Consider the following 15,756-nt stretch of genomic DNA (forward strand, 5'->3'; position numbering starts at 1 on the left):
TACCAGTTCATTAGAGTAAAACGATATTCAACAAAAAAATTCGGATCCAATTGAAACGATAGTCTTCGTAAATGAAGACGACTATGAAGATCTGTACTTACCCATATCACTCTATTTGAATTAGTAGATCATTTTTGTAACTAATTTCACTGAAAAATATTCGAGTAACGATTTTCATATTGTCTTTTACAAAATTTCTAAAAGGACAAGCAATTTCCATAATGAAAGAATTTGTGCGTTGTGCATATATTGTATTTTTTTTCTTGCCTATCAATAAAAACAATTATTATTATTATTATTTAGTACTTTCTGAATCATTGGTAATATTCGATCATCAGATTCAACGCAATGCTGTCAACTATTTTGAGCATTCCCTGGTAGAATATATTCTTTATAGGTCAATGTTATAATAATAATCGGCTTCATTCAATTACAAATAATTATAAATTAAACAAAATGGAACATTCGATGAAACGCGAAGTTCAGCTTGTGCTGTTTTTCAAGTTAACCCAGTTACATAAAAAATTAGAAAATTATGAAATGATATCTAGCACCAAAAACTAATACATATATATATATATATATATATATATATATATATATATATATATATATATATCTATAGATACAGAGATATAGATATTATTGAGTGTGTATGATATAAATCAAAAGGAGGAAATTCGTGGACATGACACTCAAGAAATATGGAGGCAAACCGCGGACACGTGTTTCTGGCTATTGGCCTCATCAGCGCGGTGCAGCCAATTGCAAAGGTGGACAACAACTGGTTACCAAAAATGGAAGAAAAAAACATCACATATGCACGGTGTCACCAACAGGAGCCAACCGCACATTTTGTGGTTTCAATTAGCCAGAAACACGTGTCCGCGGTTTGCCTCCATATTTCTTGAGTGTCATGTCCACGAAATTCCTCCTTTTGATTTATATATATATATATATATATATATATATATATATATATATATATATATATATATATATATATATATATATATATATATATATATATATATATATATATACATGTCAATATTCAGAATCTAAACTAATATTTCAAAGTGTCAAGATTTATTTGTTCGTTTGTCATGAATGAACTCAAAACCAAGTAAAGGCGATAAAAAACACAATAATATAGGGGAGACCGTGGTTGAAAGTCACATTTTTTGTCTTTTCCATTTTTAGTTATCAATGATATTTCTTATCAATAGATAGTGTTTGAAAAACATATTTTTTTTCTCCAATATCATCGATAGAGAAAATATAACAATTCTTATGGAGAAGAAAAAGAGTGACTTTTAAACCCGGGCCGGGGATGGTTGTCACTCTATCAGAGGTAGATAGTCACATAGGTAATCGAGGGGTATGAAAAACATTTGAATACATATTTTTATCGAAAGTGGAATAATTATTTAATCAATTATATCCAAAAAGAGAAAAAAATGTCTCGTTTGTAGGAAAAAAACATATTCACTTCAAATAAATAATTTCCTTCTGGTAACTATAATACCAAAAATATCTATCAAGCCGCAATGTTTGTAAATTAAAAATATCCATCCTAGCGAAATTATATTTAGTCAGTCTGAAATTCAGTGAATATTCGAAATCACAATTATGGTAAATGTAACCTGGTAACCTGGTATGACAAATGTAACCTGGTAAATATAACGCTTTTTTTCGAATATCCTTGGGAGACGAAACGAAATAAATACTTTAAGCCATAAGTATGTATCTTTCTAATTCTTTCTTCTATTTGTCAGTGAAAATTTGCCTAAACCTTTGATAACCAATTTTTGTCGATGATATTGATAACACCGTGTTGTTAATCTCTTCGACAGTGAATTTTTTATAAAACCCTGTCAGAGTGCGATAATAATCAATCCCACAATTACTTCTTTTACAGACGCAGTAGCACTGCGTGTACTCCTAATCGATCAGACTTTCTCATACGATGCCATGACATTTCTATGAGTTTTTTCTAAAACAAACAAAATTATGTATAGCAGAAGCTCAAAAAGCCAACAAAAAATACAGCACACATACATATATGGTGTTGGTTGTCACATGTGACTACCAGCCCCCGTCAAGTTGAGACAACCAGCCCCAAAACACATTTCATAATATAACCTCCCGACATAACTTTGAACCGGTATTCATTCATAAAAACGGATAGTGATATTATGAACCATATATGTCACATCAAAAATACATGAAATGATATATCTACGTAAAATTCTAGTATACGTATGAGTCTCGACACAAATGCACAAAAATTTACTTATACCGTCCGAAAAAAACAAATGTACGTATCTTCCTCACACAGTATTAAAGTGAACTGAAGTGACGTTAGGATAGAGAAATTGCTCTCGCGATCCTTCGTTCAATTTTCCAATATGACCGCTGTGACAACCATACCCGGTCTCCCCTAATGTTCTGCGGTGATTCTCGAACCGCCGCCCCGCTCCATGCGAAGTGGATGTCACCGACGTGAAAAGAGTCCTCTATATACGAGTAAATATGATACAATAACTTCTGCTCGCAACTCTTGAGTGTATCTAGATGAAAAGTAATCCATTTTGTTTCTGTATAATAAGGCTTCCTAACAGTGACATAATTGCCAAAATCACATCACATGTATTATAATTTATCGATAAAAGCATATTATATTCGGCTTTGCATGGCTTTATTTGGACAAATAGAACATAACTATAATTCTTTTTCACACTGGTAGCTTTAGAATGGAATTCCAACATCAAATATTATACATACAAAAGCACCAAGCCACTTAACTTTGGTGGCTTATGTGCCCATAAATATGATGTTTTTTTGATGTGAAACATTTATAGCCGCATGTAACATCGTGGCGTTGGCTCGCCATGCGCATAAGACTGTGCGATTCTCTTCCCACTGATTCGGCGTTACACTATCTCCCTCGTCACACTGAGCTCAGATACCTATAGTGAATACAGTTCTGTTTAGTACAGTATACATAATCTTTTTTGTCTAATTGAATATTTTTTTTAATAATCAAAAATGAAATATGTTTGACAGTTATAATTTAGAAACTGAAAGTGAGCAGCCTCCTGCAAAATCACAGTACGACACACTATTAAGTCATCAGTAAGTTAATTATATTTGTTTAATTTATAATTGAAGTGTGCATTTACCCCGCGTATATTTGGTCTGTCTCAAGGGTCAGTAACTGTAAAATATACTCTCTTGGTAGATTGAAATTTACACGATTTTCATAGCATATAATACTTCCAAATTGTTCTTCAATTGATTTTAATTTCACTATTATAATGCACTAAAACACTTGCTTGAAGAATAAATTTCATGAATTTCAAAATCAGCAGTTAGCGTAGCACACGAATGTTTTTCTCAATTGTTATTGACAGGAACATAAAAAAACTTGATTAAATAATTAATTTTCTAATGATGGTGGAAATTTTATTGAAACATCCATTATTGATATTTATAATTCAGCATCTCGAATAATATATTGCAATAACTAGCTAAGATTCTAGAGTTTTCTCGTATGTTGGAGCCACATAGAAATTTGTTCATGTATATTTTAATAACATATTTTTTATAAATATTTTAATACCTAACAATCATCACAGGGATTACTATTATTGATGTTTCACATCTGCGCCGCGTCCCGTGACGACTCACAATTTTTTTTTGTGGAAAATAATCTTAGCTCACCTGCCAGCTCCAGAGTCGCCAGTGAGAATGGTTGCTACAAAAATAGTGTAGGGAATTGTCATGTTCTTCGTCCGAAAGAATCAATTTTAATAATCCTCACACTATTAGAAAGCTACAATATTGAGAAGTATAGGAGATATTTCCACGAATTAGGGTTCTATGCGAGTAAATTAGTATTAGTAATAAGTCAAACTTATTTTGTGTCGAAGTTGTGTGCAAGATGTGTTTAATGGAAAATATTCCAACAGTAATTCGAATCATATATGTCCTGGAATCATTTGCTAAATTTAGTGAAAAAATTTTGAAAATTACTATGTTTTGGATAAAGCAGCGCAAATGGAAGTTTCAGTTACTCTATTTCTGTTAAAGTCTATCTTTCCGTTAACCAGCTTTACTTCAGTATCCTCCAAATCACTTCTCATTGTTGCACGAAACAATCGAATGTCACATAAAACAGTAAGGAAAGCCCTAAAATGAATTAATCTCACCCGTTTATAACAAAAGTTCTTAACAGCTATTTTAACAGAAAAAGTGTATTTTCTGAAACAATGATGGATTTTATTAATGGAAACCAAAATATTTTGCACGATAGCCTGCCTCTCTGATGCGTATACGCTTTTCCTCAATAGGCGTTTCAACAAACAAAATTGTCGATACTGGAGCGAAAAAAAATCCGCGACGTTTAAGGGTCAAGCAGAGTATCCAGAGAAAATTTACGTTTGGCCTGAAAGCACTATCAGGTAATCTACTTGAAAAAGTGATTGACCCCTGAATAACAACCAGTTCGCAAAATAAAATTGATACGGATGGTAATATTATTTTGTAAGATGATCTTGTTCACTTTCAACAAGATAGAGCTCCTCCACCACACTACTTTATTCCAGTTATTTAGACAGTGGCTAAATTGTACATTTTCTAGCAGATCGATTAGTCCAAGAGAAGCAATAGAATAGCCACACGATCACCCGACTTATCGCCTCAAGATTTCTTCCTATGGGGCATCTAATAATTATTTATAAAACACAACCTCGAGATTTTGAAGATTTGAAGAATAACACTTGCGTCTGGAGAACTTTCCGGTAGAAGTTTTTCGGAACGTTAAACAGAACTTTAAGAGCAGACTTCATCACTCTTTGGAAAATAATGGACGTTTCGAATATGTAATAAGACATATTACTTTCAACAATTTTTTTATATATTATTTACTCTCGATATTTGAAAATATCTTCACAATTTCACTTGGTTTCTCCAAGAATACTAAAATAAAGGTTGAGTTTGTGGTATTTTTGAAAATGTAGCTGAACGACCTTTAAAATGAGGTATCACTCAATCTCCTCTCCCGTTTAGGATTTTAGTGGTTGATTTTGGCCCTGCTGTAAAGTTGATGTGATTCAATTGAAAACTACTCTACAAAATTTCACTAGTTCGGACTTCCATTGTCTACTATATAAAATGATTTGAAATCCCTGAAACAACTAAAAAAAAGAATTAAAAATGAATAGCTGAAAATAACAATTATATTAAGCAAAATAAGCCTGAAATGAAATAATAGTGAAATAAAATATAAGTAAAAATAAAACAATTGAATAAATAAAAATAAAGAAATGAACAAAGAAAATAAAAATAAAAAGTGAAGAGATTCTAAGTCACGTTAGTTCACGACGTTTCGATTGTTAGTATCTACAATCGTCTTCGGGTGATGACTGGACTGATTCCTCCGAGAGATGACTATTTATAGGTCGTTCGAGTACTTTCACTTATCCCCGCTTTCCATTTTTCGCTTCACTGGTTCCGTGGGAGATGACCGTTTGGCGGAAGTTGGCCATTTTTCGCTTGATGATGGGTTTCCATATGTTGCGTATTTCTACGCTGGCTTGGCTGAATACGTTGTTGAAATTGACACCCTATATGAAGAAATTCTGTAATTACTGGAGTTAAATCTGGAATCCGGAGCAATTTGCTAGCTTCAAAATATAGAAAATCATTGGGAAATCTATTCAATATTGAATATTGACTCGAGTCCGGCTGGACTCGAGTCTAGAAATTCGAGTCCAGAATTCAAGTCTGATATTATTCGTTATCAGATTCAATGCACGCATCACCAGACGCAAGAGTCGAATAATTCATTCATTTGTACATACTTGAATTTAATTTGCGGCTGAAAATCGATACATGATCCTAGAGCGATCTAATATCGTTTGTATTATAATGACGTAACATAACCTCAAAGTGAGAGTTAAATTGCCTGGGAAACGAAACGAAATAAAAGTTTAAAGCTCGTTCAAGTTCAAAAATGGTTGGATGAATGCATTATGAATAAAAAAAAACTGTATTATTGATTTTTTATATCGACACATAAAATGAATTAGATATTTTTTATCTCATTTTATTCTAATATTTGAAAAGATCGTATATTTTGCGTACGATTAGGAATATACGATCGTACGGTGGACAGCCCATCAAGTTCTCACAAACTGTTAAATTTTCCCAAACGGAAACCAACCTTATTATTTCGCTCTGAAGTTCAAAATCGATTACGGAAATTTGACAGATTTGTGTAGCTTGACGTGCTGGCGACTCTACATCGTACCAAAGTCAAAAAGGTCGTATAAATACGATTTAAATGGTACGGTTGGCAACGCTTGTACGAGCGAGTTAACCAAATTCGAGTACGAGACTTGGACTCGCATAAATAGAATCGAGTTGGCGAGTACGATTCTTCCTGACTCGAGTACCGGAATCGAGTCTGGCGTACTCGGATCAAAATAAATTGGTATAAGAGTAGGCGAGTTCTAAAGCAGGAATCGAGTCTGACTCGAGTCAAACCGTACTCGGTACATCGCTACTAGGAACTTAACAAGTTGAGAGATCGCATAAATCGGTTTCTCGAGTATTAGAGTGGGATCTTTCTCATTGGCAATCGTTATTGGATTAATAAACTCCTTAAAGCGATGCGAACTACTTGCTGCATGCGAATGTATTGGTGTGATCTGTTTGCTGTGAATTGTATTGCATTGAAAATGATTCTCTGTTTATATGGTCTAGGATTCTTTCATAATTTTTCAACTTTTCCCATAAAACATAGAAAACCTACACGAAATGGATAACTGTTCAGCGATGACGTGAAACAGAAAAATATGGTTGTTTGTTTTCTCACAGTTGTTGTTTATGATTTTATAGACTAATTTTAGAACGATAGATCATAACTTACAATAATGTATATAATTTCCCTCAAGCTGTCATTTCATTTGTGAAATTATTGTTAGAATATACTAATAATTTCAAAGAAAGTTCAGATATATAGAAAAAATATTTCATAATATGACAAGTTTATTATATTCATGATACTAGATAAATTATTGTGTAGTATATTTTTCAGAAATTAAAGACATCAATAGATTTTCAATTTTCAACCTCAGAAAAAAATCAATTTTCATTTTCCACGGAAAGATTATTAAATTTTGAACTGTTATATCATCCAAAATGAATGTTGATATTTATGTAGTTCTCAGCCAAAAAAAAAATAACCAAATTCCATATAAATACATTAATGAAGAGAATTATGCAACTTTCAACTTCCACAAACAGATAATATAAACAAAAACTAAAACAGTCAAAAAATAAAATGGATATCATCAAACTGGAATACACTTTGGAAAAGTATCATTATCTTGTTAAATATTAAGAGAAAAACCTTGCATACTATATGTTTGGCATTCTATTCATTTAATATATTTCCTCAATTTTCATATTGCAGTTCTTCAAAAATCTCAAAAATAAACTTCAACGGGAAAAAAAAGAACAAACTCTTCCCTTAAAGTAACTTTGGACAATATAATTCATGATGTATGGTACATATACTAGAACTGCATGGGATGATATTAATGTGGAATTATTTTAATAAATTGATGGATGTAGGCGTTACTACGTGGTAGGAAATCATAATGAAGAAAAGAGAAATAGAAAGTTTCATTTCTCTTTTCTTCATTAGAATTACTCTCATGAAAATTTGTTTAGATATCACCAATTTGCATTTTAATTTAGATTGTACGAAGCTGAATCAATCACGAATGCAATAATCCTATTTTGTGAAATAAATTCGTGAAACAAACGATTGAATTGAAATTTGAAATAATTTGCTATAAATTCCTATAGTTATAATGCATGTAAATGTTCATCATATTGTTTCTCAGGACACCTTTACCAACATAATACATAATACATGCAAACCATCAAAATATATTCAAACATCATTACGACTAATGAGTAAAACACATTACCTATATCATTAATCGGCGAGTTTGAGTTTAGCATACAGGTCAGAAGTATATTATTTAAAGAATGAGAAATGTGACTATTTTTGCGATTAGAATACTATACTTTCTCAATGATTCATAACAAGAATATTTCAAAATAATATTCATTTGTGAAGGATTTCTCAAATAAGAAAGTCTCATTTCGTGTTTTTGTTATTTGGTGACAAACTTTCGAAAAGTATCAATTTTTGAGTGCATTTTTATTCACTTTCTGAACCCTGAAGTTTTTATTCTCATTTTACTATATTTTTTAAAAGGAGCTGTCAGTTTGATGATTAAGTTTGACGTTTGAGAACATGTTTTGGAGTAGTAATTCTCAAGGTTCACTTGCCATTAACAATAATTGAAACACAGCTATAAAGTTATGAATTTGGTCAACTGTGATTTACCCGAAGATGTGAGTTATGGATATTTTTGCCTACTTACCCAACTGGAAACGGTCACATAATTGGCACTTTTTTCAATTTTCATATAAAAATATTCTTACGTTTCTGTATCTCAATGAAATTGAATTTCTCACTAACACATTCACAAGTTATGAATATTTTGTTATCTACACAACACGAGTACAATTTCAGTTATATCTGAAACGATTTTTTTGTAAATCAGGTTTGTAATACTTCTCTTGAGTTTCGCGAATCTTCACTTATATATTCATCCTACTGGCTTTGGATGAGCCAAACAAACATCATAAAGATTTCTGTCAGTATTCTTGTTTTTATTGCCACTCAAAATTTGAGATCCTTGATGAATTCGGATCTATTAACAATGCACTTTATTTGCTTTGAGCTTCATATTCTAAAAATGTATTCCAGCTATTACAATGCCTAGAGATAAGAACTCTGCTGGTGGATTCATGAAACTCAAGCCGAATGATATATTCTTGAAGTTCATGGCCCACATGAAGGTCTATAGTTAGCTCCAAATTTCTGTAGAGTTTTCAGAAATTGTTCTCTCAGTGGAATATAATAAGGGTTTTCTTTATTATTTCTGCATTGTTTCTTCAATGTGGAATCGAAAACTTGTAGATAGGAATAGGTTGACTCTATACTGGGTGACCTGGATCATCAATGTATGCCCTGAACCAACCATGGGGGTATTAGTAGAAAATACTGGTGATATACACCCGGAAACATGCACGGGAAAACTTTCATAATGTGACCGCTCGAGAAGAGAACTGAAGAAATGCTTCAACAAAGCAAAGATCGGTTCACAACAATTACCGAGCTTCTCAGTAGATATTGTTCATTGAAAGGATAGCTGAACAAAATAGGGCTGTACAACGAGTCCTTAGCTGCAGATATGCATTAGAGGGGTAGATACAACTCATCATATTTTATGCGAATGCACTAGGTCACTGGAGGCAATCAGTTTATGGAAAACCTCTACGAACTGGTACAGGGAGTAAGATAATATGTAGTGGAAAATGCAAGTTTTCAAAGCTTTTCAGTTCAGTTCTTCAGAATATTGTGAATATTGTAAAAAAAATTAATGCCAACTGAGAACTTTTTGCATAGATTGGCAAAAGTTATTTGGGCCTCGTCTGATTATTTTGTACTTCTAGGTTCAACCTTCTTCCATTCAATGAGTCCCTAGTCATTTCAGTCATTTCATCAGTGATCCATTTTTTCCGTTAATTCTCTGGCTCTCATCATAGGCCGTCTTTTGGCATGAACTTTCTTAAATGCTCTTTGAGTCTCCTGTAGTTGTAATGTAATTCATTGAGCTCCATTTCGATCTTCTTGATTGCTTTCCAGAAGCTGAACTGGCCTGGACCATATAAGGGTATTTTCCCAGTACTCTTTATGTTTGTTATTCACCTGGTGCTGATACCATAGATTCTGGTACTTACACAGCTTGTTCAGGTGTTAAAGATCCATATCTAGTACACTCATCAGCTTTATCATTGCCTGCGATCCCTGGGTTTACAGGCATCTATTTTAAAATCAATATTTTCCGGTTCGACAATTCCTAAAGTTCTTGGGGGTATTCCCAAACCAATCGCGAGTGCAGCCTGACCCTCTCAGTATTGATCCGCCCATTCCATTCAGGTCTCAATATTGTATAACTTTCGCTTGAAAGATTGATGTGTATTGACCGAGCGTGTAACTTTAATGTAATGTAGGTATTTCTTTTCTCGTGCTATGTTTGTATTTCGATCCGTCTGTATAGAATTTTCGATCATGTTCGAAAGTGTACTTAGATGTCATATAGTTCGTGAACATGTTTGATTTTCGTTCGATGCACTCTTGCCTTCCTCGTTATTACAAGATATGCTCAATGCTGCTTTTGGTGTCATTTTCATTGCTCTCATCATTCCCGGATGAGCAAATTTTTCCACCCTGCTTGGTTGGTTAACTTGTTTCAATTTTGGTCATCAAACTAAGAAAAAATGACATCTTGGACTCAACCATCATTGAGTATAGCCATTGCGTTATGTTTTAATCACCGTCACTTTCCATAAGTACGTTTTGCCAACATCATTAATACCTCCGCTTTTCAGTTTATTTTTTCCGAGTATTTTCAGGTCATTCTAGAATCTAGTATCACTATCAGATATTGAACTTCCCTCGACAGTAGTATATCTTCTTCTCATCGCCTAGATTATTTTTTCTTAGAATAAGCAAGCATAAAGTAAATTCCTTGTTTCAATGAGCGTATTTTGAGATCTGGCCCAAAGAATTTTCCGTTGACTCACCTAAACTGTACGCAAATTGGTCTCGATACATTGACATGTACCTAATATGTTTGTCTATTTTTTTATAAGATTTTCAAACCAAATGAGATGAGATTGATTGGTGTGGAGGCCTTTACCGAATCCTGTCTTTTTGGAATGAAGGTAATCCTAGTGTTCATATCGTATGTATCCCAGAGCCAAATTTTCTCTAAGGATTGAAGTAAATGTGTCAGTATTTTCCGCAGTGTTACTGGATGCGATTAAGGCGACTTACATGGTTGAAATGAGTGTACCATAAGTACACTTAATTTTCTCCAAATCTATCACTCTCTTTCCCACTAGCCAATCCTACCTGAATGACTTTTTCGTAATCTCCAGTTCTGAATATCTTTGGGGCTCTGATATTGAATATATCATTTTCGACCCAGAAAAATGTACTTGGAGAACATCAATATTTGCTTTCAAATTATTCCCTTCGAAAATATCTCATAGAGCCTGGCACATAGATGGGTCTATTCGACCTCCTCGTATAACCTTCTTTATATGTCTCTCTTTGATTTCCTCAGAGCTTCATTGTATTCAATTAAGGAATTTTCATATTCACTCCAGATACCTGATTTCCTTTCCCATTCAGAGGTTTTTCTAGTTTATTATCTGATCCGTGCCAATTATTCATTACACCAGTGAAAACATTCCTGTTTGATATCTGGTTGACGATGGGACAATTTCCGTTGTACGTAGAGATAATAGCTTCTAGTAATTGAACTGCTACTATTTCGATGTGTGTAGTGTAGACTATTTTATTACAAAAAACTTGTTTTTAGGACTGCCTCATAGGCTTTTCTGTTTCAGTGTCTCATCCTTGCCAGACCCTCATTTCACTATAAAACATTCCTGTTTGAACTCTAGCTGACTGTGAAACAATATTTATTCGTACTCAGCATCCGACAGTCGGTTTGTTGATGAGTCTATTCTGAACGTCAATGTAGAGACACGATTTGTATTGCTAGTTTCAAACTCAGAAACGTAATTTTTGAAGGCAGCTATGGGGCAATTGGAACCTAAAAAAGGGGCAGAAGATAAATGTATATTCACAACGAGTAGCAATGTCATAAAAAAAAAGAGATACATGTTGCAAAAACCAAAAGGAAAGCGAAATCAAGAAAAAGAGATACAATAAACAAAAGCGCAGCAAAATCCAGACAAAGAGATACAAGCTATCCTCAAAATTTTCACATGAAATATTCATAACTGTTTTTATTGAAACTCACCAACACATACACAGACCTTACACAAAGGAATGTCGACTGTTGTCTCTTAAATAGATATCTGTTGGGCGTTCGTAGACCTTTGCAATTACCCGCACTCTCAAAACCTCTGTTCCAGGATTACGGCGACAGTTTCCAAATCCTGCACGCAGGACGCGCATTGCGCATCCTGCGTCTCGCCAAGTTGTTGTCATTGGTGCGGCTTCTTCGGCTGTCAAGGTTGGTGCGATATGTCAGCCAATGGGAAGAGGTGTATGTAAGTATATTGTTTTTTTTGTAAGTAGTCATAATGCGCTCAGCTTTCACGCAATGTGGACAGTCCCATTCATTGTGGTGGCGGTAAGTTCGAATTGACGTGACTGTATAGTATATTTGATTCTTATCACCAATTATATATTTTCGTAATCGAACATTCTGATCACGAAACTGAAATGGAACTGAAAATTATTAGAACTCGTCTTTTAGGGTGTAAACCAAGACAGGAAATCTCAGGGTATAATTTTTTTTTCTGAGTGAAGTTAATGAACCACCACTTTGATGGATTTTTATTGTTTTTATTGTTGTCAGACAGAAAAACTCACAGTTTCAGCTCCACGCTCAAAGAAAACCCTTAGATCTCCTGTTTTGGCTCATCTGCCCCACGTTGGGCGCCATAAATCATAAAGCTAATAACGTAAGTAACATTTTATGTGTATTACTATTTTAATCCAATAGGAAAAGTTTCATTTGCAGCTCTACGCTGTTGGTTCTTTCTGGATGAACAATATCAGACGTTATTTATGATCAATCAGAGAGCCTAGGTACTGCTGAGATTTAGGTGTTTGAAAAAATATTTATTTTACGCCAGAGGTTTCAAATTTTACTTATCAAATTCATTAGTATGTTACGAAATTAGTACAGAAGCCTATTCATACTGAATCTGTTCGTGATGTGACACATCAGCCACAGCGTAACATCTGAAATAAAATGGTGGAAGTTATATATGTAAAAGTTATATATGTTATATATGTATAATATCCTAAGTGTCCGACAGCTAGCTCAAGTTTCAGGTGTCTCTATACAAATTCAAATGTGAACAGGAACTGAAAGAGAATAGTCGTAGTATTAGGTTTGTTCTGGTTCTACGAAATTCAGGTTCTAGGACGTCAGGATTATGCGCAATTGATATACAGCGTTCTGGTTCATTGAGGATAAATTCGGACTGATGAATCCTCTGTTATGGTTTCGACTGCGAAATGATCATAAACTGTTTTGAACCGTCCCGAATCGTTCTTACTCTCGAGGCTGTACTGTTGAGAACTGTTCCCGTTGCTCATGCGCATTCATGTGGAAATTTGTTTGGGCTATTTGCTAGGATGTTTTTTTTGTTTATTTGATATGAATAATTGATGATTGAGGGTAGATAATATTTGAACTGACTATAAAGATACGCTACATATCAAAATGGACATGATCAATAGTATTTTCTCATCTTCATCTCTTCATATATGCGATAGATGGCACAATGGTCTCCTCAAAAGCGATTTGGTTTGAACGAGTGTTCGAGACTATTTCGTGCTGTTTGAGATTTTATGTTTGTACGCATCATGTCTTGCGCAGTTTCCAAACAGTTTAGGATGTCAAAACCAGAACAAACCTATTATAAAAGGTTTTTATGAAGAAATCAACCTGCGTTTAAAGTTCCGAAACTTTTTATGCGAAATTTGCAAATCTGATGAATGCACATTTTCTTCAAATGGTGCTGTAAATAGACATGTTTGCCGATCCTAGAATGACGATAATGATTTCACTGAATTAACGATAATGATTCCACTGGAATGGCGATAATGATTTTATGTGTTTTATCCCTAAACACAAAGAAAATAAACATCTGATATAGCATTTCAGCGAATCATATTTTAGGACTTCTCTTCATACCCAAAAATTCAACAAGCGAAGTATACCTAAATCTGTTTGGAGATGCAATTGACTGTCATAATGACGATTGGTTTCATTTACCCTCATACGGATAATAATATATGAGAACCGAACTGTAATCGATATGTTCCATATAGTTCTATATTTGAATAAAACATGTACCATTGTATGGAACATTTTGAAAATTCTTTACAAAAAGTTGTGAAAAGTAAAAACTTGAAAGAAAAAAAAACCACTTATCATATGTTTACAAAAACAGAATCCCATCAAATCATAACCCCAATCATAATCTCTCAATCAAATCATAATCCCATCCAATTCATAACAATCATTTTTGGGTATTCAAGTTTCTTTCACATACAAATTATATCCCAAAAAAATTGTTGTGAAGTGACATTCAATTCTATAGAAATTTTAAACCAGTTCCATTCTGTTCCGTGTTATCTCAATGTTCCTTTCTGAAAGTCAACATGCTTTGTCATTCAAAAATATAATAACTCAGTTTTCATGAATAGTTATATCAATTTGAACTTTTCCATATTTTCTCACTGTCCAGTTATTTTCTTGGATTGCCAAGAAAATAATTCAATTGTGCAATTATAGGTAGTTATGATGTGCCAATGTAATAAACGATGGATTTGAGGAAAGATTAAAAAATGTATTAAAATTATCAATATTTTAAATACATTATCCAATTCCTGAATGAATTAACAAATTATATTGTGTACCAAGTCAATTCGAATGGCATAAAAACTGAATAGTTATCGAACGTCGGCAGTTTCTTTGTATGGCATGGGCGGCGTAGTATTTTTTTCAGAATTAATTTCATTTTTCATAGGCCTAGACGGATTTTTTATCGGTAGTAAAGAGTAATATTTGTACTTACATGAGAATCAAATGAACACTTGAAATTCATTATCTGAATTTTCAGAGTTTGAATCTGAATTTGGGGTTATAATAATGGGGTCAATGGAAGAAATGATGTACTATTCATTCTCTTTTTTAATGACTTGCTGGACATATTTCATCCATTCACCAGTGTCGTTAACTTCTTTAATAACCGTTCGTATATTTCCTAGTACGGAATCATCTCAATCGGATTGAATTCACAATAAAAAGGGGAAAGACGTATGAGCATGGGCTTCGCCTTTGTCGCTTTTTTCGAAATTTCAAAATTTTTACTTTCTGTGAATTTAGGACTACTAGTGCTACTAGTGGGAATTTTGTTATGTAGACGGGAATGATAAGCCACATTGTCCATAACAGTAACATAATTTGGGGAAAGAATTGGCAGCAGTTGTTCATTTAACCACTTTTCAAAAAGACTGGCGGTCATATCTTCATGGCAGTCAGCAGATGATGGATTTATATTTGTGTAGAATGTAGTACACTATCTCTCCTTTTGATTGACGGCATTCCTTAATTTTTCGTAAATACCTACTGCTGCCATCTTACTACGATGCAAAATGACTCCATATTGACCAATCTTCCATTTATTTTTCTCTACTTGAACCCACAATCTAGCAAACTATTACGCAGTATTACATAACCGGAATAATGCCGTAACTCGTTACGAACCATTTCTAGAGTTGAAACCTTGTTTTCTTAGTAAAACTTGTATACAATTCGCAATTGTAAATATTTTGTAATCTTTTGGTTTGAGAATGCAAGTCTTCACTTGAAAATTCCGAAGCTGTAGAAATATCTTCAACTGAGCCTTCGACATTATCAGAAACATCACGAAAATATCTGCACAACGCCATCTTGATCAAATAATAACAACAACAAGAAAAATATTCGGAAAAACACGGCACTAATGCAATCCAACGCAGAATAAACCAATTTTATAAAT

At 33.5% G+C, this 15,756-nt stretch overlaps 1 protein-coding gene across 11 annotated transcripts in view; it reads left to right on the plus strand.

Annotated features, from left to right (window-relative positions):
• The window catches only part of LOC111508188 (hyperpolarization activated cyclic nucleotide gated potassium channel Ih), a 298,974-nt gene that overhangs the window by 232,155 nt on the left and 51,063 nt on the right, over window positions 1-15,756 (plus strand). For 8 of the 11 annotated variants that reach the window (XR_012466886.1, XR_012466887.1, XR_012466888.1 and 5 more), the window contains exon 5: window positions 12,100-12,243. The exons of 1 other annotated variant lie outside the window; for it this stretch is intronic. Coding sequence is in view for 7 of the 10 variants with exons in the window: in XM_074180651.1 (XP_074036752.1) it covers window positions 12,100-12,243 (144 nt within the window). In the remaining 3 variants the exon portion in view is untranslated. The remainder of the gene's footprint in view (window positions 1-12,099; window positions 12,244-15,756) is intronic. 2 more of the 11 variants (XM_074180652.1, XM_074180656.1) reach the window with 1 other exon arrangement.

Source organism: Leptinotarsa decemlineata, unplaced genomic scaffold (genome assembly GCF_025532065.1).
Source record: "Leptinotarsa decemlineata unplaced genomic scaffold, Ldec_3_MD MMD2_tig00026299_RagTag_RagTag, whole genome shotgun sequence".
Taxonomy (NCBI): Eukaryota; Metazoa; Arthropoda; class Insecta; order Coleoptera; family Chrysomelidae; genus Leptinotarsa; species Leptinotarsa decemlineata.